Source organism: Oncorhynchus nerka, linkage group LG17, assembly GCF_034236695.1.
Source record: "Oncorhynchus nerka isolate Pitt River linkage group LG17, Oner_Uvic_2.0, whole genome shotgun sequence".
NCBI lineage: Eukaryota > Metazoa > Chordata > Actinopteri > Salmoniformes > Salmonidae > Oncorhynchus > Oncorhynchus nerka.
The window spans coordinates 45,184,270-45,211,027 of NC_088412.1; the positions used below are offsets into that span (position 1 = coordinate 45,184,270).

At 44.7% G+C, this 26,758-nt stretch overlaps 1 protein-coding gene across 1 annotated transcript in view; it reads left to right on the forward strand.

Moving 5' to 3' along the window:
* The window catches only part of LOC115145313 (microtubule-associated serine/threonine-protein kinase 2), a 124,341-nt gene that overhangs the window by 68,281 nt on the left and 29,302 nt on the right, over positions 1-26,758 (forward strand). Inside the window, 3 exon segments of the mRNA XM_065003190.1 lie at positions 4,809-4,884; positions 12,045-12,123; positions 16,967-17,118. Coding sequence (XP_064859262.1) covers positions 4,809-4,884; positions 12,045-12,123; positions 16,967-17,118 — 307 coding nt within the window.

A 26,758-nucleotide genomic window follows, 5' to 3' on the forward strand; every position in this document is an offset into this window, starting at 1 on the left:
GATATATACAGAGAAAAGAGTCGGCCCGAGAATTGAACCCTGTGGCACCCCTGTCTGCAAAGTAATTGGTGAACCAGGCAAGGCAGTCATCCGAAAAAACGAGGCTACTGAGTCTGCCGATAAGAATATGGTGATTGACAGAGTCGAAAGCCTTGGCAAGGTCGATGAAGACGGCTGCACAGTACTGTCTTTTATCGATGGCGGTTATGATGTCGTTTAGTACCTTGAGTGTGGCTGAGGTGCACCCGTGACCGGCTCGGAAACCAGATTGCATAGCGGAGAAGGTACGGTGGGATTCGAGATGGTCAGTGACCTGTTTGTTGACTTGGCTTTCGAAGACCTTAGATAGGCAGGGCAGAATGGATATAGGTCTGTAACAGTTTGGGTCCAGGGTGTCTCCCCCTTTGAAGAGGGGGATGACTGCGGCAGCTTTCAATCCTTGGGGATCTCAGACGATATGAAAGAGAGGTTGAACAGGCTGGTAATAGGGGTTGCGACAATGGCGGCGGATAGTTTCAGAAATAGAGGGTCCAGATTGTCAAGCCCAGCTGATTTATACGGGTCCAGGTTTTGCAGCTCTTTCAGAACATCTGCTATCTGGATTTGGGTAAAGGAGAACCTGGAGAGGCTTGGGCGAGGAGCTGCGGGGGGGCCGGAGCTGTTGGTCGAGGTAGGAGTAGCCAGGCGGAAGGCATGGCCAGCCGTTGAGAAATGCTTGTTGAAGTTTTCGATAATCATGGATTTGTCGGTGGTGACCGTGTTCCCTAGCCTCAGTGCAGTGGGCAGCTGGGAGGAGGTGCTCTTGTTCTCCATGGACTTCAGTGTCCCAGAACTTTTTGGAGTTGGAGCTACAGGATGCAAACTTCTGCCTGAAGAAGCTGGCCTTAGCTTTCCTGACTGACTGCGTGTATTGGTTCCTGACTTCCCTGAACAGTTGCATATCGCGGGGACTGTTCGATGCTATTGCAGTCCGCCACAGGATGTTTTTGTGCTGGTCGAGGCAGTCAGGTCTGGAGTGAACCAAGGGCTGTATCTGTTCTTAGTTCTGCATTTTTTGAACGGAGCATGCTTATCTAAAATGGTGAGGAAGTTACTCTTAAAGAATGACCAGGCATCCTCAACTGACGGGATGAGGTCAAAGTCCTTCCAGGATACCCGGGCCAGGTCGATTAGAAAGGCCTGCTCACAGAAGTGTTTTAGGGAGCGTTTGACAGTGATGAGGGGTGGTCGTTTGACTGCGGCACCGTAGCGGATACAGGCAATGAGGCAGTGGTCGCTGAGATCCTGGTTGAAGACAGCGGAGGTGTATTTGGAGGGCCAGTTGGTCAGGATGACGTCTATGAGCGTGCCCTTGCTTACAGAGTTAGGGTTGTACCTGGTGGGTTCCTTGATGATTTGTGTGAGATTGAGGGCATCTAGCTTAGATTGTAGGACTGCCGGGGTGTTAAGCATATCCCAGTTTAGGTCACCTAACAGAACAAACTCTGAAGCTAGATGGGGGGCAATCAATTCACAAATGGTGTCCAGGGCACAGCTGGGAGCTGAGGGGGGTCGGTAGCAGGCGGCAACAGTGAGAGACTTATTTCTGGAGAGAGTAATTTTCAGAATTAGTAGTTCGAACTGTTTGGGTATGGTCCTGGAAAGTATGACATTACTTTGCAGGCTATCTCTGCAGTAGACTGCGACTCCTCCCCCTTTGGCAGTTCTATCTTGACGGAAGATGTTATAGTTGGGTATGGAAATCTCTGAATTTTTGGTGGCCTTCCTGAGCCAGGATTCAGACACGGCAAGGACATCAGGGTTAGCAGAGTGTGCTAAAGCAGTGAGTAAAACAAACTTAGGGAGGAGGCTTCTGATGTTGACATGCATGAAACCAAGGCTTTTTCGATCACATAAGTCAACAAATGAGGGTGCCTGGGGACATGCAGGGGGACATGCAGGGCCTGGGTTTACCTCCACATCACCCGCGGAACAGAGAAGGAGTAGTATGAGGGTGCGGCTAAGGGCTATCAAAACTGGTCGCCTAGAGCGTTGGGGACAGAGAATAAGAGGAGCAGGTTTCTGGGCATGGTAGAATATATTCAGGGCATAATGCACAGACAGGGGTATGGTGGGGTGCGGGTACGGCGGAGGTAAGCCCAGGCACTGGGTGATGATGAGAGAGGTTTTATCTCTGGACATGCTGGTTGTAATGGGTGAGGTCACCGCATATGTGGGAGGTGGGACAAAGGAGGTATCAGGGGTATGAGGAGTGGGACTAGGGGCTCCATTGTGAACTAAAACAATGATAACTAACCTGAGCAACAGTATACAAGGCATATTGACATTTGAGAGAGACATACAGCGAGGCATACAGTAATCACAGGTGTTGAATTGGGAAAGCTAGCTAAAACAGTGGGTGAGACAACAGCTAATCAGCTAGCATAACAACAGCAGGTAAAATGGCATTGACTAGGCAACGGGGCCGACAGATAAAACAAACAAGCAGAATGGAGTACCGTGATTAATGGACAGTCCAGCGTGCATCAGCTATGTAGCCAAGTGATCAGAGTCCAGGGGCACAGGTGTTAAATTCGGAAAGCTAGCTAAAACAGTGGGTGAGACAACAGCTAATCAGCTAGCATAACAACAGCAGGTAAAATAGCATTGACTAGGCAACGGGGCCGACAGATAAAACAAACAAGCAGAATGGAGTACCGTGATTAATGGACAGTCCAGCGTGCATCAGCTATGTAGCCAAGTGATCAGAGTCCAGGGGGCAGCGGTGGATGGGGCAGGGGGGCTGGGCTGGCGAGTGTTATCCAGGTTAAAAAAACTAACAATGACTAAATAGCTTGTAGCGGCTAGCTGGTTAGCTTCTGGAGGTTCTTGAGTGTGTTCTGAAAATAAAGATAATAGCGATTCCGTATCACATTGGGTGAGACAGGTTTCCGGAAGGTATAAACAATTTTTTTTTTTTTTAATCGGGAAGAGATAAAGTACATATGGACCACTGCGTTTTTGGGACGCGGCGATGCAGCCGGTTAGCAGGCCTGTGCTAACAAGCTAACAGATTAGCAGGCCGGGGTAAACAAGGTAGTAGTTAGCGGACCTGGGCTAAACAAGCTAGCAGTTAGCATGCCGAATTAGCAAGCAAGGAGATAGCGAGGGCTATAGAGAGTTAGCCTTTGGAGGACGTCGCGATGGGGTGAGTCTGTTTATTCCTCTTCATGCATTGATATCGATAGACCGGTCGTAGGTCAAGGTATTGTAGCCCAGGAGTATGCTAGGAGCTCTGGCCGGGCTAGCTTCAAGCTACATGGGTGGAAACGCTAGCCAGGAGTAATCAACCAGGGTTGCTGTTTAGCTCGATAGCTAGTTGTGAAGATCCAGCTGAAGAATGTTCCGTTTGTGGTGGGAATCCGGGGGTAAAAAATGTAATAGGTCCGTTATGCTCTGGTTAGTGTCGCGTTGTTCGAACTGGCGAGAGCTTTCCGAGCTAAAGGTTAGTTGATGACCGGTTAGAAGACCGCTAGCATAGCTGGTAGTTAGCTGGCTAGCTTCTGTTGAGGGGGTCCGGTTCCGAAGTAAATATAAATACTTTAGGAAAAGTAGCTACATTGGCGGGTTGCAGAAGAGTATTTGGAAGCTTAGGTTTAGCAAAATGTTTTTAAAGATATGCGAAGAAAAAATATCTAAAACGAAAAAGTGACGATATTTACAGAGAGACGATACGACGGGACGACAGAACAATAGTTTTCAGTAACCTTTCACATGCCAATAAAGGTTGAGGGTTTTCATCTAACCTGTGTGATTGTGGTGTTGGGTTATTTTTGCTGTCACCAATGTGGTTATTCGGAGAAAGGAATATTATCTAGGCTAACCTCAACCCGAGCCCCCCCCCCTCCCACGTTCTACCACCTCTTGGCCCTCACACCCCTACGGGAGGGCAGCTCAAGCTCAGCACAGTCCAAGCTCTTCTCAGTCCTTGTATTTTCTGTAAACTGCATTGTTGGTTAAGGGGTTGTAAGTAAGCATTTCACTGTAAGGTCTACACCTGTTGTATTCGGCACATGTGACAAATACATTTTATTTGATTTTTACCAGCTTCCCCCTGAAGCTAGGCTAGCAGAGTCCCTGACCATCTTCCGAAAGCACCTGAAACCCTACATCTTAAAAGAGTATCTTAAATAATAAATATATATATATATATATATATATATATAGGTACACTTCAACTGTGAATCTAAAACAAAAATCCAGAAAATCACATTGTATGATTTTTAAGTAATTAATTAGCATTTTATTGCAAATTTATTGCAAATTAATAACTTCAAAATCATACAATGTGATTTTCTGGATTTTTGTTTTAGATTCCGTCTCTCACAGCTGAAGTGTACCTATGGTAACAATTACAGACCTCAACATGCTTTGCAAGTAGGAAAACCTGCAAAATTGGCAGTGTTCTGAACCAACACTTGCACTTGACACCCCCCCTTCCAGCTCTGACTTTGCTGATAGCCACTTTATTGAGCAAAAGTGTACTTACTATGCCTGTGATATGTGATTGTCCCACCTAGCAATCTTATTAAGAGCGTCTACTACTGTAAATGACTCAAATGTTAATGCTAATCTATTGCGTAGTTTCACTACCTCTTATTACACACAATTCACTGACATGCCTATGTAGGGGGATCTTATGTCCTTTCTCTCCCCTGGGAATAACTTACTAACTAAGTGTAGAATCTGGCTTTTGTTTATTTTTATGCCATGTTTAATTATTCTCTCTTTTCTGCTTCTCTCTCCCTCTCTTTCTCTGTCTCTCCCAGGGAGCAGCCCTCTGGACAGCCCCAGAAACTTCTCCCCCAACACGGCAGCACACTTCTCCTTCGTTCCAGCTCGCAGGTGAGCCAGGGGGTCAAGGGGCAGGGTTTCCGTTTCGGAAAATGTGGTACGGGGAAATGTGACAAATTTACCGGACCCATATGCATTGAGTGCATAACCCGTAAGGTTGTCCAGCCACGGTGCTCAAAATGTCAGAAATCACATTTAGATTATGGTAATTAATCTAAACAAAACATTCAAGTCGTGTAATGAGGCAGCCTATAAAACTTTTGCGAAAATGCAATTTGCGGGGGGGAAAAAACATTCTTAACAGTGCACCTGATGCGAACGGTTCAGTATGTGAACAGATATGAACATCTCAGAAACTTAGAAAGAGGGGGAATCTAAAGATGCAACAACTAGGATAGGTTGCTAATATGACTAGGATTGTGCCTCTGGCTTCTGGACAACCAAAGAAAGTTGATATGAAAACCAATAGAACAGGGGAGAAATGCTGGTTTCAATGACATGAGGAGGTCTTTATAAAATAATTGACCACTTTTTTTATGGTCGGATTTTGCCTAAGCTACTTTGAAGCAAGGTAAGTTAAGCCTCATAATATGAAGTAAAAGGCTCTGTCAAAATAGGCACTGTATGCTGTGTGCGTGTGATAAGTAAGATCAAATCAAATCAAAATGTGTTTGTCATGTGCGCCGAATACAGTAGACCTTACAGTGAAATGCTTACTTACAGGCTCTAACCAATTGTGCAAAAAAGGTGTTAGGTGAACAGTAGGTAAGTAAAGAAATAAAACAACATTAAAAGACAGGCTATATACAGTAGCGAGGCTACATACAGACACCGGTTAGTCAGGCTGATTGAGGTAGTATGTACATGTAGATATTGTTAAAGTGACTATGCAAATATGGTGAACAGAGAGTAGCAGTATCGTAAAAGAGGGGTTGGTGGGTGGCGGGACACAATGCAAATAGCCCGGTTAGCCAATGTGCGGGAGCGCTAGTTGGTCTGCCCAATTAAGGTAGTATGTACCTGAATGTATAGTTAAAGTGACTCTGCATATATGATAAACAGAGAGTAGCAGCAGCGTAAAAAGAGGGTTGGGGGGGGGGGGGGGTTGCGGGGGGCACACAATGCAAATAGTCCGGGTAGCCATTTGATTACCTGAGTCTTATGGCTTAGGGGTAAAAACTGTTAAGAAGCCTTTTGTCCTAGATTTGGCACTCCGGTACCGCTTGCCATGCGGTAGTAGAGAGAACATGACTGGGGTGGCTGGGGCCTTTGACAACCAGTCAGGATGCTCTCGATGTTGCAGCTGTAGAACCTTTTGAGGATCTCAGGACCCATGCCAAATATTTTTAGTTTCCTGAGGCGGAATAGGCTTTGTCGTGCCCTCTTCACGACTGTCTTGGTGTGTTTGGACCATTTTAGTTTGTTGTTGATGTGGACACAGAGGAACTTGAAGCTCTCAACCTGCTCCACTACAGCCCCGTCGATGAGAATGGGGGTGTGCTCGGTCCTCCTTTTCCTCCATCTCCTTAGTCTTGCTACGTTGAGGGATTGGTTGTTATTCTGGCACCACACGGCCAAGTCTCTGACCTCCTCCCTATAGGCTGTCTCGTCGTTGTCTGTGATCAGGCCTACCACTGTTGTGTCGTCTGCTAACTTAATGATGGTGTTGAAGTCGTGCCTGGCCATGCAGTCGTGGGTGACCAGGGAGTACAGGAGGGGACTGAGCACGCACCCCTGTGTAGCTCCAGTGTTGAGGATCAGCATGGCAGATGTGTTGCTACCTACCCTCACCACCTGGGAGTGGCCCGTCAGGAAGTCCAGGATCCAGTTACAGAGGGAGGTGTTTGGTCCGAGGATCCTTAGTTTAGTGATGAGCTTTGAGGGTATTATGGTGTTGAACGCTGAGCTGCAGTCAATGAATAGCATTCTCACATAGGTGTTCCTTTTGTCCATGTGGGAAAGGGCAGTGTGGAGTGCAATGGAGATTGCATCATCTGTGGATCTGTTTGGGCGGTATGCAAATTGTAGTGGGTCTAGGGTTTCTGAGATAATGGTGTTGATGTGAGCCATTACCAACCTTTCAAAGCACTTCATGGCTACGGACATGAGTGCTACGGGTCTGTAGTCATTTAGGCAGATTGCACAGGGACTATAGTGGTCTGCTTGAAACATGTTGGTATTACAGACTCAATCAGGGACATGTTGAAAATGTCAGTGAAGACACCTGCCAATTGGTCAGCACATGCCCGGAGCACACGTCCTGGTAATCCGTCTGGCCCTGCAGCCTTGTGAATGTTGACCTGTTTAAAGGTCTTACTCACGTCGGCTACGGAGAGCGTGATCACACAGTCATCCGGAACAGCTGATGCTCTCATGCATGCTTCAGTGTTGCTTGCCTCGAAGTGAGTATAGAAGTGATATAGCTCGTCTGGTAAGCTCGTGTCACTGGGCATCTCGCAGCTGTTCTTCCCTTTGCAGTCTGTAATAGGTTGCAAGCCCTGCCACATAAGACGAGTGTCGGAGCCGGTGTAGTATGATTCAATCTTAGCCCTGTATTGACACTTTGCCTGTTTGAAGGTTCGTCGCAGGGCATAGCAGGATTTCTTGTAAGCTTCCGGGTTAGAGTCCCGCACCTTGAAAGCGGCAGCTCTACCCTTTAGCTCAGTGCGAATGTTGCCTGTAATCCATGGCTTCTGGTTGGGGTATGTACGTACAGTCTCTGTGGGGACAACGTCCTCAATGCACTTATTGATAAAGCCAGTGACTGATGTGGTGTATTCCTCAATGCCATCGGAAGAATCCCGGAACATGTTCCAGTCTGTGATAGCAAAACAGTCCTGTAGTTTAGAATCTGCTTCATCTGACCACTTTTTTTTATAGACCGAGTCACTGGTCTATAGTTTTGGCTTGTAAGCAGGAATCAGGAGGATAGAGTTGTGGTCGGATTTACCAAATGGAGGGCGAGGGAGAGCTTTGTACGCGTCTCTGTGTGTGGAGTACAGGTGATCTAGAATTGTTTTCCTTCTGGTTGCACATTTAACATTTAACAGTTCTACCAAACACAATTTGGTAGAACTGATTTAAGTTTCCCTGCATTAAAGTCTCCTGCCACTAGGAGCGCCGCCTCTGGGTGAGTGGTTTCCTGTTAGCTTATTTCCTTATACAGCTGACTGAGTGCGATCTTAGTGCCAGCATCTGTCTGTGGTGGTAAATAAACAGCCACGAAAAGTACAGCTGAAAACTCTCTAGGCAAGTAGTGTGGCCTGCAATTTATCACAATATACTCTACTTCAGGTGAGCAAAATCTAGAGACTTCCTTAGATTTCGTGCACCAGCTGTTGTTTGCAAATATGCAAAGACAGCCCCTCCTTGTCTTACTGGAGTGTGCTGTTCTATCTTGCAGCGTCTTTGTTGTAGAAAAAAATCTTTGTCTAATCCGAGGTGAGTGATCGCTGTCCTGATATCCAGAAGCTCTTAGTCTAATCCGAGGTGAGTGATCGCTGTCCTGAAATCCAGAAGCTCTTAGTCTAATCCGAGGTGAGTGATCGCTGTCCTGATATCCAGAAGCTCTTAGTCTAATCCGAGGTGAGTGATCGCTGTCCTGATATCCAGAAGCTCTTAGTCTAATCCGAGGTGAGTGATCGCTGTCCTGATATCCAGAAGCTCTTAGGCTAATCCGAGGTGAGTGATCGCTGTCCTGAAATCCAGAAGCTCTTAGTCTAATCCGAGGTGAGTGATCGCTGTCCTGATATCCAGAAGCTCTTAGTCTAATCCGAGGTGAGTGATCGCTGTCCTGATATCCAGAAGCTCTTAGGCTAATCCGAGGTGAGTGATCGCTGTCCTGAAATCCAGAAGCTCTTAGTCTAATCCGAGGTGAGTGATCGCTGTCCTGATATCCAGAAGCTCTTAGTCTAATCCGAGGTGAGTGATCTCTGTCCTGATATCCAGAAGCTCTTAGTCTAATCCGAGGTGAGTGATCGCTGTCCTGAAATCCAGAAGCTCTTAGTCTAATCCGAGGTGAGTGATCTCTGTCCTGATATCCAGAAGCTCTTAGTCTAATCCGAGGTGAGTGATCGCTGTCCTGAAATCCAGAAGCTGTTTTTTGCCGTAAAATACGGTTGCAGAAATATTATGTACAAAATAAGTTACCAATAACGCGTGGGGAAAACACATATTAGCACAATTGGTTGGGCGCCATGATGACTAACGCAAATGCGCACATTTATTCCAATACATTATGCAAATGAACCTATAGACCGATAAGCATGAAGTCAAATGTATTTCCATCGACTGGTATTTCCATCAGTTAATAAAGAGCATTATTTTCCAATGGATTGTTTTTTGTTTTTCAGGTCAATTTGGCCAGTTAACAATTTTATTTATCCGATTATCGGCCAAAAGCCGACCCTGGTCAGGGGTTAGCTCACTGGGATCAAATGACTTAATATGTCTGATGGTGATTGTCTTCATAGTTATGCTAGGTAGAAAGGACTATTACCTCATTCCATTATTTGAGCCATACTGCTCATTGACAGTCACCTGCACACCCACAGCAGAGCCAGTTTCCCCAAGCCCAGCTCCAGTTCAATAGTTCACAGCAGAAACTGTGAAGAGTGGAGCCCAAATGGATGCCATTTATCCTCCAGAGTTTAGCCTGAAAATCTAATCCCTCCCATGTATAATACTCACAGCACCTCTGTGCTCCTCTTTAAATGATAATTGAATGTCTGGCTAATCAAGCCCATATCATCTGAATGTTTGAAGCCTGGTTGAATATTCTCTTATCTGTCACAGCCTTTGACTAGGAAGTGTAATTACAGAACTAGAGAAAGAGAGCCTATGTGGAGTTAAGCACAACTCAAGATTAAAAGGATAAATTTGTTTCATAAGTCGTTCTACACGAGGCGAGAGATATGACATGTGCTGGTATGATGGTCTTCTGTTTGGAAGAAGATACCACTTCTTCTGCCCTGAACCTCAATAAATCAGGTGAGACAGGAGACAGAGAAATTAACCTGAAGCAACAGTGCCACCCAGTGGTGAAGTGTCACAATGCAGGATGAGATCTGCAAAAAAATGGTTCTGCAGTGCTCATTACAAGAACACATGTAGTGCTAACACTATCCTCTCTCACACACAGTCACGGGCACAGGGCTGACAGGTAACTTCTCACCTTGAACCTTTTACCTCCACCCCATAACCTTCTCCTCTATCTCCTGTCCTCTGCCCTGAATGGAAACACCAAGGCCCGTATTCACAAAGCATCTCAGAGTATGAGTGCTGATCTAGACTCTGTCCATATAATCTAATTCATTATGATCTGAAAAGCAAATCTGATCCTAGATCAGCACTCCTACTCTGAGATGCTCTGTGATCTCGAAAGTGCCTTCAGAAATTATTCACACCCCTTGCACATTTTGTTGTGTTACGAAGCGGAATTAAAATGGATTTAATGTCATTTGTTTGTCAATGATTTACACAAAATACTCTAATGTCAAAGTGGAAGAAAAATGTTTGAATAATAATAATAAATTAATGGAAAATAAAACACTAATATATCTTGATTAGATAAGTATTCAACTCTCTGACTCAATATGTTGGAATCGCCTTTGGCAGCGATTACAGCTGTGAGTCTTTCTGGGTAAGTCTCTAAGAGTTTTGCCTAGATTGTCCTATATTTGCCCATTATTCTTTAAAAGGTTCTTCAAGCTCTGTAAAATTGGTTGTTGATAATTGCTAGACAGCCATTTTCAAGTCTTGCCATAGATTTTCAAGCCGATATAGGTCAAAACTGTAACTAGGCCACATTTAGGAACGTTCAGTGTCGTTTTGTTAAGCCAACTCCAGTGTATATTTGGATTTGGGTTTTAGGTAATTGTCCAGCTGAAATGTGAATTTATCTGCCAGTGTCTGTTGGAAAGCAGACTGAACCAAGTTTTCTTGTAGGATTCTGCCTGTGCTTAGCTCAATTGTGTTTATTGGTATCCTGAAAAACTCCCTAGTGCCTGCCAGTGACAAGCATACCAATAACATGATACAACCACAACCACACTTGAAGATATGAAGAGTGATACTCAGGAATGTGTTGTGTTGGATTTGCCCCAAACGTAACGCTTTGTACTTCAGGACAAAAAGTACATTTCTTTGCCGTATTTGTTTTGCAGTATTACTTTAGTGCCTTATTGCAAACAGGATGCATGTTTTGCAGTATTACTTTAGTGCCATATTGCAAACAGGATGCATGTTTTGCAGTATTACTTTAGTGCCTTATTGCAAACAGGATGCATGTTTTGCAGTATTACTTTAGTGCCTTATTGCAAACAGGATGCATGTTTTGCAGTATTACTTTAGTGCCATATTGCAAACAGGATGCATGTTTTGCAGTATTACTTTAGTGCCTTATTGCAAACAGGATGCATGTTTTGCAGTATTACTTTAGTGCCTTATTGCAAACAGGATGCATGTTTTGCAGTATTACTTTAGTGCCTTATTGCAAACAGGATGCATGTTTTGCAGTATTACTTTAGTGCCTTATTGCAAACAGGATGCATGTTTCGTCGGTACAGTATATTGTGTTAGTATTGTGGAGTAACTGCAATGTTGTTGATCCATCCTCAGTTATCTTCTATCACAGCCATTCAACTCTATAACAGTTTTAAAGTCACCATTGGCCTCGGTTTCCATCCAAAGTGTAATTAGTAACTGCACCATGCTCAAATGGACATTCAATGTCTATTTTATCTTTTTTTTTTACCCATCTACCGATAGTTGCTCTTCTAGGTGAACCATTCGAAAACCTCCCTGGTCATTGTGCTTGAAATTCAATTATGGCCATCCCAAACCTGCATGGACCTGCCCTGTAACCAGGACTGTACTCCCTCCTGCAGAACATATTTCATTTAATCTCATATTCATTTCTATGTTGTCTTCTTGGCAGAAGGTGTGTGTGTGTGTTTGTTGGTTTGTGTGTGTGTGTGTGTGTGTGTGTGTGTGTGTGTGTGTGTTTGCAGACTTTGTCTGCAGTGTTCAAGTTCTTACAGACATCTAGTTCGGAGAAGCACAACTTTGGTACCATGGCTCCATCAAACCTTTCATAGTTAACCCAGGAAACTTGTCTGACATTAATCCTTTCCATCCTCTCTGCTCCTCCGTATCTCTCTCTCTTTCTTTCTCTCTCTCTCTGTTTCCCTCCATTTCTATCTCCTTCTCAGGACGGATGGCAGGCGCTGGTCTCTGGCATCACTGCCCTCCTCTGGATATGGCACCAACACACCCAGCTCCACTGTCTCGGTGAGTGTGTGTGTGTGTGCGTGTACGTGTACGTGTGCGTGTGCGTGTGCGTGTGCGTGTGTGTGTGTGCGTGTGTGTGTGTGTGTGTGTGTGTGTGTGTGTGTGTGTGCGTGCGTCAAGGTCAGCCATCGAGGCTTTCAGTTACTGTTCGATTAATCATTAGAATGGTCGAAATGAGTGACCGTAGTGAATTTGAGCGTGGCACGCCGGTTCTAGTTTCTCTGAAATGGACGGGCCTCCTGGGCTTTTCATGCACAACAGTGTCGAGGATTTACTGAGAATGGTACGAATAAAATCCCACATGCAGTCCTGTCTAGGGATGCACGATATATCGGTGAACATATTGGCCGATATTAGCTAAAAATGGCAACATCGGCCCGTTGTCTAGTTTAACGGCGATGTGCAAAACCGATGTCAAAGCTGAAGTGTATACCTATATAACGTAGGTACATGATGTAATGACGCCACGTAGTATTTAGCGCTACACGTGCAACACAGCATTCCTAACCTAGCCCACAATGTCTGCTGTGTGGATCAGGCAGTCAACAAGTTGAGCAGTCATTTGAAAGAGTAAGAACATTTCAGCAAGGCCACTTCAGCAACTCAAAGGCAAAATCCAAGATAATGGATCAACAATCAACCATTCTCTGTCGTGGGTGATGTTGGCTTTCGCTGGTCGAATACCGGTACACATTATCAAGTAAGCTATTTTTCAGATGTTTCCCTACCGAAGTTACACAGTAACTGCTATTAGCTTCACGACTGACATTTGGACCAGCGATATCAGCCCCATGAGCATGCTGAGTCTGACAGCACAGTGGGTCGTTGAGGATTTCATACTGAGGAAAGTCATATTGCATGCTCATGAATGTGCTGGTTGTCATACCGCTGCTGCCATTTCAAGCTCCATTCAAAAAACTGACTCGAGAAATAAACTCACCAACTGCGCCTGCAGCAGATGTGATACCCTCCGTCATGGCATTGAAACACCTGCTCAGCAAAACTGCCGACAGACTGTGCACAAGCGATTCGGTGGCATTCTCTCTTTACGGTGTCGCCACCATCCTCGATGCTATGTACAAGGACCGCTACTTCGATGCAGACAAGAAACAGGGTTTACGTGAAATGTTACATACACAGCTGGACAAGATGTAATTCGGACACAGCGACAGTGCACACAGAGGAAGTGAGGCCACGGACAGACAGAGCTGAAACTTCACTGCTTGACATGTATGATGAAATCCTGGTTGAGAATGAAACGACTGAACAAATGAACAACGAAACAGCACAGCAAGTAAGTGAAAGAAAGAGGTTTTGATTATGTTTTACTGGTAATAGGAACATAAGTAAATGCCAACAAAATAACTTTTTGGTCAGTGTGGTGTGTGTAACCTTTATTTAACTAGGCAAGTAAAATTCTTATTTACAATGACGGCCTACCCCGGCCAAACCCAGACGGCGCTGGGCCAATTGTGCGCCGCCCTACGGGACTCCCAATCACGGCCGGATGTAATACAGCCTGGATTCGAACCAAGGACTCTAGTGACGCCTCTTGCACTAAGATGTAGTGCCTTAGACCACTGCGTTCGTGTGTGTGTGTGTGTGTGTGTGTGTGTGTGTGTGTGTGTGTGTGTGTGTGTGTGTGTGTGTGTGTGTTAAACATTTAAAAAAATGTAATATTGGTTATCGGTATCGTTTTTTTTGGCAAGGAAAATATCGGACATCAGTATCGGCCAAAAATGTAGTGCTGGTGCATCTCTAATCATGTCCCTTGATACCAATTGAGCAACATTTCCATGTCCTGAATAATTCAGGCTGTTCTGGAGGCAAAGGGGTTCCGACCCAGGACTAGATGAGTGTACCTAATAAACTGGCCACTAACGTATAGCTACTGTATACATAAATTGAGTCAAATTGTTTCTTGTTTCATTTATGTCTTTGGTCACGTTCGCATGGGAAAAACCAACACCCTAATGATTGGTTGACAACAGAGCCTCCCACAATGCAGGTGATGGCTGCAGGATGAAGCTGGTGAAGAGCAAATGCAGAAACTTGCCGTCAAAACTTAATGACGTTTGATCGTGATTTTTGTAAAGTTCATGCAGTTGGCATTTAGGCACAAGTCAGACAATTCTTTAACCCATTATGCATGCAACACAATTTGAAAGGCAGCGACCAATGATGTTCACCGACTTGACAGAAGTGATCCGCTTTAAGGTGGCCACTGAAATGAGCACGAGGCAAGACTTTGCTCTCACACAGTCACACAGAGTATATGTGCTTGTATACGCGCTTCACGCTGCTACAACTGGTAGCTACAGGACAGAAACAGCGGAGAAGTTTAACCTCTCGCTTCAGCGCTCCTGGTTGTTGCGGAAGTTGACCCATTACTACTGTTTACTTTGTGCATCTACACCATCTTGCTGACACTACCTAACCTATGACCTGACCAATTACTGCATTACTTCCCACCGTCAACAAAAACTATACAACACATCATTGGCTCCTAGCCTACAAGCATAGGCTACTTTCTGTCCCTAACACTTCAACTGAAACTAAATAATATCTACATTTTATACAAATGTTATGATAAAACTTAAACTAAACCAAATTTCAAATGTAAATCCTAAAACTAGTGCATTCGGAATGGATTCATACTCCTTGACCTATTCCACATTTTGTCATGTTACAACGTTAAAAATAAATAAAACATTCACTCATAAATCTACACAATATAATGATAATGACCCAGCAAAAACAGGTATGTATAAAAAATGTAAAATGTAAATACTACTTTTGCATAAGTATTCAGACCCTTTACACAGTACTTTGTTGAAGCACCTTTGGCAGCGATTACAGCCTCGAGTCTTCTTGAATATGACACTACAAGTTTGCACACCTGTATTTGGGGAGTTTCTTTTCTGCAGATCCTCTCAAGCTCTGTCAGGTTGGATGTGGATTTTTAGGTTTTTAGGTTTCTCCAGAGATGTTAGATCGGGTTCAAGTCCGGGCTCTGGCTGGCCCACTCAAGGAAATTCAGAGACTTGTCCCGAAGCCACTCCAGCATTGTCTTGGCTGTGTGTTTAGTGTCGTTGTCCTGTTGGAAGGTGAACCTTCGCCCCAGTCTGAGGCCCTAAGTGCTCTGGAGCAGGTTTTCATCAAGGATTTCTTTGTACTTTGCTTCTTTCATCTTTCCCTAGATTCTGACTACTCTCCCAGTCCCTGCCGCTCAAAAACATCCCCACAGCATGACGCTTCCACCACCATGCTTCACAGTAAGGATGGTGCCAGGTTTCCTCCAGACGTGACGATTGGCATTCAGGCCAAACAGTTCAATCTTGGTTTCATCAGACAAGAGAATCTTGTTTCTCATGGTCTGATAGTCCTTTTGGCAAACTCGAAGTGGGCTGTGTGTGCCTTTTACTGAGGAGTGGCTTCCTTCTGGCCACTCTACCATAAAGGCCTGATTGGTGGAGTCGTGCAGAGATGGTTGTCTTTCTGGAAGGTTCTCCCATCTCCACAGAGGAACTCTGGAGCTCTGTCAGAGTGACCTGTCGGGTTCTTGGTCACCTCCCTGACCAAGGCCCTTCTCCCTTGATTGCTCAATTTGGCCAGGTGGACAGCTCTCGGAAGAGTCATGGTGGTTCCAAACTTCTTCCATTGAAGAATGATGGAGGCCGCTGTGTTTTTGGGGACCTTCAATGCTGCAGAAATGTTTTGATACCCTTCCCCAGACCTGTACCTTTACACAATCCTGTCTTGAAGCTCTACGGACAATTCCTTCGACCTCATGGCTTGGTTTTTTTCTCTGACATGCACTGTCAACTATGGGACCTTTTATATAAATAGGTGAGTGCCTTTCCAAATCATGTCCAATTAATTGAATTTACCACAGGTGGAGTCCAATCAAGTTGTAGAAACATCTCAAGGATGATCAATGGAAACAGGATGCAGCTGAGCTCAATTTTGAGTCTCATAGCAAAGGTTCTAAATACAAAATAATTATTTGTTTTTTATTTAAAATATTTTTTTATAAACCTGGTTTCACTTTGTCATTATGAGGTATTTTGTTTAGATTAATGGGGATATTTATTAATTCCATTTTAGAATAAGGTTGTTACGTAACAAAATGTGGAAAAAGTGAAAACGTTTGTACTATGGGTTCTTTAGGCCTACTCATCTTGTTGACTGACGAAAAGTAAATCTGGACGGACAGTTCTTCCAATATTTTCAATATGCAGTTGCGTCCCCAATGTGTCTGTCTTCACTTGTAGCCTGTGAGAAAGACCCGATCACGTTATGGAGAGCCATGTGAGTGAGAGGTGCTTACTGGCCGCAAAAGGCATGCATTCTTTTAGGGTGCACATAGGGGATGCCGTCGTGAAATTCGAGGCATGATCAAGTGCTTGTCAAATTGTGTATGAGAGACTAATGATGTGTGTACAGCCTGCGCAAAAAAACCAAAGCAGAGCTCATGCCTTTCAAGCTACTTTTTTCAAATCATCATTAGTCTCATCATGCAGCTATCCCAAACCGTTATCCCAATTTTAAACTCTCCAGAGTTTGTTCATTCACAGTTTCTTTAATTCTCCTCTTCAAAGGCAATAGCCCAGTAGAGAATAGAGCACACGACCATAGCCACTAGCCAGGAGTTACCATTCCCAGACCCAGTTACTCGCTGCTAGCAATGGGCTCTTTTGCCCTTGTACTCCCTCCCGCTAGCAGTTAGCCGCTACTAGCTACTCAGCTCTTCTGTCCTTGTTACTCTCTCCCTCTAGCAGTTAGCCGCTACTAGCGCCCGGCTCTTCTACCCTTGTAATCCCTCCCTCTCTGCTTCTCACAGTCATCCTGTTCATCCCAGGAGAAGCTGCACCAGCTGCCCTTCCAGCCCACGGCGGACGAGCTACACTTCCTCACCAAGCACTTCAGCTCCGAGAGCATCACCGACGAGGAGGGACGACACTCGCCCATGCGCCCCCGCTCACGCAGCCTCAGGTAGGATATTCGCCAGAGACTCATACACCCACACTTCAGTACAATGCCCAGTGCACACTCAAACCCCCCTTTGCCATCCTCCTGCAGTATCTCACCTAAATGACTGTCTGTTGTTTGTCAGTAGGCCTATCTGTAGTCTGTAACTTTCGTAGACACAAAGTTATTCTACCTGTAGTTGGTAGACAAAAAGGTCAGGCCCTTCTCATTGACTCATTGACACATCGCTGGCAGGTGTGAGTGACTGTGACCTCTTCAGTGTGGGTGGCTGGCAGCAGAAGACTTCTATCACCTGTCTACTGCCCTCAGCCTCAGACTCCTCGCTCGTTAGCCATCACACCCTGTCCCTCTTTCTGTCTGTCTGTCTCTATCTGTCTGCCTCTCTCTCTCTCTCTCACTTTACCTCTGTCACTCTTGCTTTTCTCCACTCCTCTTTCTCTGTCTCTCTCCACCTCACTCTCTTTCTCACTCGCTCACTCTCCATCTACCTCCCGCTTACTGGCACAACTTTTTCTGTGTCTATCAGTTTTTGGTGCCAGAATGGACACTACATGACCAAAAGTATGTGGACACCTCCTTGTCGAACATCTCATTCCAGAGTCATGGACATTTAATATGGAGTTGGTCCCCCTTTTGTTGCTATAACAGCCTCCACTCTTCTGGGAAGGCTTTCCACTAGATTTTGGAACATTGCTGCGGGGACTTGCTTCCATTCAGTCTTAAGAGCATTTGTGAGGTCGGGCAGTGATGTTTGGCGATTAGGCCTGGCTCGCAGTCTGCGTTCCAATTAATCCAAAAGGGGTTTGATGGGGTTAAGGTCAGGGCTCTGTACAGACCAGTCAAGTTCTTCCACACTGATCTCGACAAACCATTTCTGTATGGACCTTGCTTTGTGCACGGGGGTATGTTCATGCTGACATAGGAAAGGGCCTTCCCCAAACTGTTGCCACAAAGTTGGAAGCACAGAATTTTCTAGAATGTTATTGTATGCTGTAGTGTCAAGATTTCCCTTCACTGGAACTAAGGGGCCTAGCCCAAACCATGAAAAACAGCCACACTTTACAGTTGGAACTATGCATTCGGGCAGGTAGCGTTCTCCTGGCATCCGTCAAACCCAGGTTTGTCCGTTGGACTAGCCAGATGGTGAAGCGTGACTCATCACTCCAGAGAATGCGTTTCCAATGGCGGCGAGCTTTACTCCACTCCAGCCGATGCTTGGCATTGCGCATGGTGATCTTAGACTTGTGTGCTGCCATGGAAACCCATTTCATGAAGCTCCCGATGAACAGTTATTGTACTGATGTTGCTTCCAGAGGCAGTTTGGAACTCGATAGTGAGTGTTATAACCAAGGACACACTACGCGCTTCAGCACTCAGCGATCCCGTAATGTGAGCTTGTGTGGCCTACCACTTTGCGGCTGAGCCGTTGTTGCTCCTAGACGTTTCCACTTCATAATAACAGCACTTACAGTTGACTGGAGCAGCACTAGCAGAGCAGAATTTTGACAAGCTGATTGTTGGAAAGGTGGCATCCTATGACGGTGCCACATTGAAAGTCACTGTGCTCTTCAGTAAGGCCATTCTACTGCCAATGTTTGTCTATGGAGATTGCATGGCTGTGTGCTCGATTTTAGACACCTGTCAGCAATGGTGTGGCTGAAATAGCCGAATCAACAAATGTGAAGGGGTGTCCACATACTTATGTGTATATATAGTGTATCTATCTCATTCAGTGAATCTGTCACTGACACTGTGTTCTGAGTTCTGAGGTGCCAGAACTGGTGACATCTCAGCTGATCAGCAGTTCAGCTGTGCCTCCCTGTCCTGCCCTGTTCTGTTATGACCTGCAACTGTCAGTCTTAATCCCCTCCCTTCTTCCTTCTCCTCCTTCTCCTCCTCCTCCCCTGGCTCCTGTCTCTGCATTCAGTTACCCCTCCTTTCTAAAGCTAAACATCAAACAGACTAGCTACTGAAAGTCCCAAACTTTCTGCCTTAGCAGCAGACATATCTCATCTCTACACCCCCTCTCCTCTCTTCTTGTCTCGTCCCCTTCATCTGTGTGGATTTAGAACACACTGCTTTCATCTCACTCTATCCTCATGAATGGAGAACAGAAAATGGCTCTGTTGGTATGATTTGAGAGATACACTTCTCACTTAGAGAGATGCGGTTTAGTGTTAAGATGACTCGATGAGACAGAGGCCTAGCCATTCCCCTCCTACTAGGCCGTATCTCTATCTGAATGTGCTCTCAAGGGGCTTGCCTGCCACTCAGGCTATAGGAATGAGATGTATAAATATCAGATGAGGTATGAGGGAAAGGCATTACTAGCCGTTTACAAATGACTATCCCTGCTGTATGACTTTACTGTATGCCTCAGCAAGGATTAATCATCTGATGATGGAGAGAGATGGGCAGTGATGGAGAGAGAGATTTGTAGGGGGAGAGAGAGAGAGATTTGTAGGGGGAGAGAGAGAGAGAGGGAGGATGGTAGGGGAGACTGAGGCTTTAGGGGGTGAAAGAGATAGTGAGAGAAGGATGGAGGAGCTTCAAAGAGGGTGATTGCTATAGAAATAAAGAGAGAGAACGGGTGGGAAAGAGTGCTACAAGGCAGATGAGGTGAGGGAAAGAGTGCTACAAGGCAGATGAGGTGAGGGAAAGAGTGCTACAAGGCAGATGAGGTGAGGGAAAGAGTGCTACAAGGCAGATGAGGTGAGGGAAAGAGTGCTACAAGGCAGATGAAGTGAGGGAAAGAGTGCTACAAGGCAGATGAAGTGAAGGAACGAGCGAGAGAAAGCTAGGGATGCAACAATTCACGAAAACCCAATCCAAATGAAGTATGCATCGATCCAGTGACGATTTTAGCATGTAAATCTTGGTGGGGAAAATTCCCTTTTTTTTAATGCATGTTGTTGTGGGTGAAATTCTAAGATTACTTTATAATACTGTTATTGCATCAAAATATTGTTTTATGCAACAGAATAAGGAGTTCTTAAAAAACTATATTGTGTCTGTGTGAACTGAGAGTGGGCCTCTGGGGCTTAATGCTGACAGTAGATTTACGATGCCTTAGGCCACATTCATTCATGTGAGGGAGATGGCTATGGTTTGACTGGAAGGTACCAGGGAGAGATGGCTTGTGTGTGAGTTTCTAAACAATGAGAACAGTCTATCTATACAGCAGATACTGTCAGTTGTGAATTCTTAACACCGCTACACCTGGCTATCAGTGGAGCCTTGTGTGGCCGCAAAACAGTTCATTCAGCCTCGTTTACTGCCTTTAATTTTAAAAAACATAGCTGATATGGCTGACTTTCATAAACAAATGTAGTTTCTTCTGACAATTGAGACGAACAAACTATGGAATAAGGGAACAATGAGGTAATCCGTCATTTCGAGTAGGACATTAATGAGCAAGCTAAGACGGACGTAATCAATATAACTATTTGTACAGTGATAGAATTCCTAAAACAGGCTAAAGGCTACAAGTGCACCACCATACACAACATACATTTAGTATTACTTTCTTAGCAACAGTATGCATATATCCCTGGCATATTACATAATTTATGCAGCAGCACACATTTGTCAACCTACACTCTATATTTTATGCTGGCTGCCCCACCACCACAGAAAGCACTGAGCTAGGCTTAAACACCTGCATTTTGGAGCTGCCTTACTCAAGAAAGCAAAAAAGAGACCATGTTTGGATGTTGCTCCAATTATTTTTCGGGGACATTGTTTGCAAACTGATATGTGACACATATTAATGGCAAAATAACATGCAGGTGGGGCTCAAAACCCTGTATGACGTGTCACCACTACAAAGGGTCAGAAAATCAATTCAAACGTTACAACTCGCCGGTTCACACATTCTTTTTTGCTTATACTACATTCTTTCTACCTTTCGAAAATAGGACAACTGATGTGTCCTCCCCTTCAGTGCCAAACTGCATGTAACTGTGCTACAACCCCAGCCAATATCAGTAGCCTAGTTAAACTGCACTCTGTGCCCAGCTTCGCGGCCTGTTCTTGATCTTTGTTAAGGTTTTCTTCCGGTGAAAGAGAGGACCAAAATGCAGCGTGGTTATCTTCATACATCTTTAATAAAGATAATGACGAACAATACAAAAACAATAAACGTAACGTGAAAAACCAGCCCTATCTGGTGCAAACAAACACAGAGATAGGAACAATCACCCACGAAACACTCAAAGAATATGGCTGCCTAAATATGGTTCCCAATCAGAGACAACGGTAAACACCTGCCTCTGATTGAGAACCACTCCAGGCAACCATAGACTTTTCTAGACAACTATACTACACCACAATCCCACAACCTACAAAAACCCCAAGACAAAACACACTACATAAATAACCCATGTCACACCCTGGCCTGACCAAAATAATAAAGAAAACACAAAATACTAAGACCAGGGCGTGACAGAACCCCCCCCCCCCCCCCCTCAAGGTGCGGACTCCCGGCTGCACACCTAAACCCATAGGGGAGGGTCCGGGTGGGCGTCTGTCCACGGTGGCGGCTCCGACACGGGAAGTAGACCCCACTCCAACAAAGTATTAGTCCGCTTAATTCGCGTCCTTAGATTGGCAACCCTCGCCGCCAACCTTGGCCTAGTAGCCCTAACCAAGGGCCCCACTGGACTGAGGGGCAGCTCCGGACTGAGGGACAGCTCGGGACTGGGGAGTAGCTCAAGACTGAAGGGTAGCTCAAGACTGAAGGGTAGCTCAAGACTGAGAGAAAGCTCAGGACTGAGAGGAAGCTCAGTCCTGAGCTACCCTTCAGTCTTGAGCTACTCCCCAGTCCCGAGCTGTCCCTCAGTCCGGAGCTGCCCCTCAGTCCAGTGGGGCATCGCTGCCTCTCCTGCTCCTCGTAATGCCGCCTCTCTGCTTTCGCTGCCTCCAGCTCTGCTTTGGGGCGGCGATATTCCCCTGGCTCTGCCCAGGGTCCTTTTCCGTCCAACTCGTCCTCCCATGTCCATGAGTCTTGTGATGCTGGTTGCTTCTCCTGCAGTTGCTGCTTGTCACCACGCTGCTTGGTCCTGTTGTGGTGGGTGATTCTGTCACAGGATTCATCTGTTGAAGGAGAGGTGGACCAAAACACAGCGTGGTTATTTAGATACATCTTTAATAAAGATGAAAATAGAACAATATACAAAAACAAGAAACGTGAAAAACCGAAACCAGCCCTATCTGGTGTAACAAACACAAAGACAGGAACAATCACCCACAAAACCCAACCCAAAACAGGCTACCTAAATATGGCTCCCAATCAGAGACAATGACTAACACCTGCCTCTGATTGAGAACCATATCAGGCACAAACACAGAAAGAGACAAACAAGACATCCAACATAGAATGCCCACTCAGATCACACCCTGACCAAACAAAACATAGAACATACAAAGCAAACTATGGTCAGGGTGTGACAATCTTGCTGTACCTTCAGCATTTAAATGCTAAAATGGCCTGCGTGATATTTGGCTTTAGTAGTTGACAAAATACTGTATGTATACGGAATAAAAATATAAACGAACCATCGACAATTTCACAGATTTTACTGTTACAGTTCATATATCATTCAATTAATTCAATTGAAATACATTTATGGATTTCACATGACTGGGAATACAAATATGCATCTGTTGGTAGGGGTGTTGATCAGAAAATCAGTATCTGGTGTGACCACCATTTGCCTCAGGCTGTTGATTGTGGCCTGTGGGATGTTGTGCCACTCCTCTTCAATAGCTGTGGGAAGTTGTTGGATATCGGCGGGAACTGGAACATGCTGTCTATCCAGAGCATCCCAAACATGCTCAACTGTCACAGTCATGTGTATAGGTGGCAGGGAAGTCAGGCGCAGGAGAATCAAATCTTGGTGGTTTAATAACTTAAAACACTCCAAAACCATGAAATACAATGAAACAAAGTGGGTATGAGGACCCGTCGTGCACCAAAACACGAATACTGAACATAAAACAATCTCTGACAAAGACATGAGGGAAAACAGAGGGTTAAATACACAACAGGTAATGAATGGGATTGAAACCAGGTGTGTATGAAAACAAGACAAAACCAATGGAAAATGAAAAATGGATCAATGATGGCAAGAAGACCAGTGACGTCGACCGCCTAGCACCGCCCGAACAAGGAGAGGCTTCGACTTCAGCAGAAGTCGTGACATCAACGGGTGACATGTCTGGTTAGTACGCAGGCCATGGAAGAACTGGCATATTTATAGCTTCCAAGTATTGTGTACAGATCCTTGAGACATTGGGGCATGCATTATCATGCTGAAATATGAAGTGATGGCGGATAGAACACACCTCCAGGATGTGTAAGGGCTATTTGACCAAGAAGGAGAGTGAGCCCCACCCTCTTCAACATATACTGTATATCACCGAGTTGGCGAGAGCACTAGAACTGTCTGCAGCAGCCGGCCTCACCCTACTAGAATCTGAAGTAAAATGCCTACTGTTTGCTGATGATCCGGTGCTTCTGTCACCAACCAAGGAAGGCCTACAGCAGCACCTAGATCTTCTGCACAGATTCTGCCAGACCTGGGCCCTGACAGTAAATCTCAAAATAATGGTGTTCCAAAAAAGGTACAGTCGCCAGGACCACAAATAGAAATTCCATCTAGGCACCATTAACCTAGAGCACACAAAAAACTATACAAACCATGGCCTAAACATCAGCGCTACAGGTAACTTTCACAAAGCTGTGAACGATCTGAGAGACAAGGCAAGAAGGGCATTCTATGCCATCAAAAGGAACATAAAATTCAACATACCAATTAGGATCTGGCAATGGAACCCATTGCCCTTTATGGTTGTGAGGTCTGGGGCCCACTCACCAACCAAGAATTCACAAAATTGGATGAACACCAAATTGAGGCTCTGCCTGCAGAATTCTTCAAAAATATCCTCTGTGTACAATGTCAAACACCAAATAAATAATGCATGCAGAGCAGAATTATGCCGATACCCGCTAATTATCCAAATTTAGAAAATAGCCGCTAAATTCTACAACCAAAGGAAGCGATTCCCAAACATTCCATAACAAAGCCATCACCTACAGAGAGATTAACCTGGAGAAGAGTCACCTAAGCAAGCTGGTCCGAACACAAACAGATCCCACAGAGCCCCAGGACAGCAATACAATTAGACCCAACCGAATCATGAGAAAACAAAAAGATAATTACTTGACACATTGGAAAGAATTAACAAAAAAAATGAGCAAAGTAGAATGCTATTTGGCCCTAAACAGAGAGTACACAGTGACAGAATACCTGACCACTGTGACTGACCCAAACTTAAGGAAAGCTTTGACTATGTACAGACTCAGTGAGCATAGCCTTGCTATTGAAAAAGGCCATCGTAGGCAGACCTGGCTCTCAAGAGAAGACAGACTATGTGCACACTGCCCACAAAATGAGGTGGTAACTGAGCTGCACTTCCTAACCTCCTGCCAAATGTATGACCATATTAGAGACATATATCTTCCTCTGATTACACAGAACCACAAAGAATTTGAAAACAAACCCGATTTTGATTAACTCCCATATCTACTGGGTGAAATTCCACAGTGTGCCATCACAGCAGCAAGATTTGTGACCTGTTGCCACAAGAAAAGGGAAACCGGTGATGAACAAATACCATTGTAAATGCAACCCATATTTATGTTTATTTATTTTTCCTTTTGTACTTTAACCATTTGCACATCGTTACAACACTGTGTATATATACATAAGATGACATTTGCAATGTCTTTATTCTTTTGGAACTTCTGTGAGTGTAATGTTTACTGTTCATTTTTATTGTTTATTTCACTTTTGTATATTATCTACTTCACTTGCTTTGGCAAGCAAATGTTTACCATGCCAATAAAGCACCTTGAAATTGAATTGGGTGATGGAGTGCTGCATCAGATTCCCTGGCCTCCACAATCTCCCGACCTCAACCCAATTGAGATGGTTTGGGATGATTTGGACCTCAGAGTGAAGGAAAAGCAAGACTGTTGGAAAAGCATTCCAGGTGTCTACCTCATGAAGCTGGTTGAGAGAATGCCAAGAGTGTGGAAAGCTGTCATCAATGCAAATGGTAGCTACTTTGCAGTTACTACATGATTCCATATGTGTTATTTTATAGTTTTGATGTCTTCAATGTAGAAAATAGTAAAAATAAAGAAAAAGCCTTAAATGAGTGTCCATACTGGTATTCATTCATGTCATAGCTAATTTTTAAATGATAAATATTAATACATTACTAACTCAAACACTTAATCTGCAAAAATGACAAGTTAGTTAGTGGTTCATGGTGATTTCAGAACCAAAGTGTGTGTGTGTGTGGGGGTGGTAGATGCCTAGTCTCCTTTATGGCTCAGCTCAGGTGCCTACATGGCACATACACCATAGACACACACACACACACACAGAAGTCAGCTCAGACAGATCCAGCTCAGCAGCACATTTTAATTTAGAATGGAAAACGAATGTGTTTGTGCATCAAATGTTACTGCATCAAATCGTATCTCATCGAACCGAATCGCATCAAATCATTTCAGACTATAACGTATCGTTCCTGTATTTGATCAGAGCCCATGTATCTAGATCCGTATCGAATCGTCTTGAAAGGGAAAGATGCACATCCCTAGGGAAAGCACGGGAGGGAGGGAGGGGGGGAGGGGGGAGGGAGGGAGGGAGGGAGAAAGCTGAGTCTCAGACCAGCTAATTAAGATTAAAGAAAGAAGCAATCATATGTTAATGATGACTGCAGTGCTTATTCTCATGTCCTTCCTATCTCTCTACCTCTTCCTCTGTTTCTCTCTCTCTCTCACTCTATCCATCTCTGTATCTCACCCTCTATCTCTCTCTCTCGCTCTCTTTCTCCATCTTTCTCTCTTTCCCTCTCTCTTTCTCTTCCCACTCTCATTCTTCTGGAGTTGTAGAAATAATCTCAACATGTTCATCCATCATAGGCTTGTCATACCCAGCGGTGGGTCCTGTTTTAATGAGCAGCACAGAGCCTCACAGACAGACACAGAGACAGTCACACACACACACACACACACACACACACACACACACACACACACACACACACACACACACACACACACACACACACACACACACACACACACACACAGTGTATTTAATTAAACACTTCTACCCTTCCCTCAGCAGCTCAGCCCTTCACCTTGTTGAATGTATTACCCATGTCATTAGCGTCTCATCGAATGGGGCTCTGGGGTGAATTTGGCTCTGAGGTCACACACACACAAACATACAGTGGCTTGTGAAAGTATTCACCCCCCTTGGCGTTTTTCCTATTTTGTTGCCTTACAACCTGGAGTTAAAAATGTTTAGGGGTTTGTATCATTTGATTTACACAACATGTCTACCACTTTGACGATGCAAAATATGTTTTATTGTGAAGCAAACAAGAAATAAGACACAAAAAAAACAGAACTTGAAAGTGCCCCCCCCAAAGTCAATACTTTGTAGAGCCACCTTTTGCAGCAATTACAGCTGCAAGTCTCTTGGGATATGTCTCTATAAGCTTAGCACATCTAGCCACTGGGATTTTTGCCCATTCTTCAAGGCATCCTACTCCAGCTCCT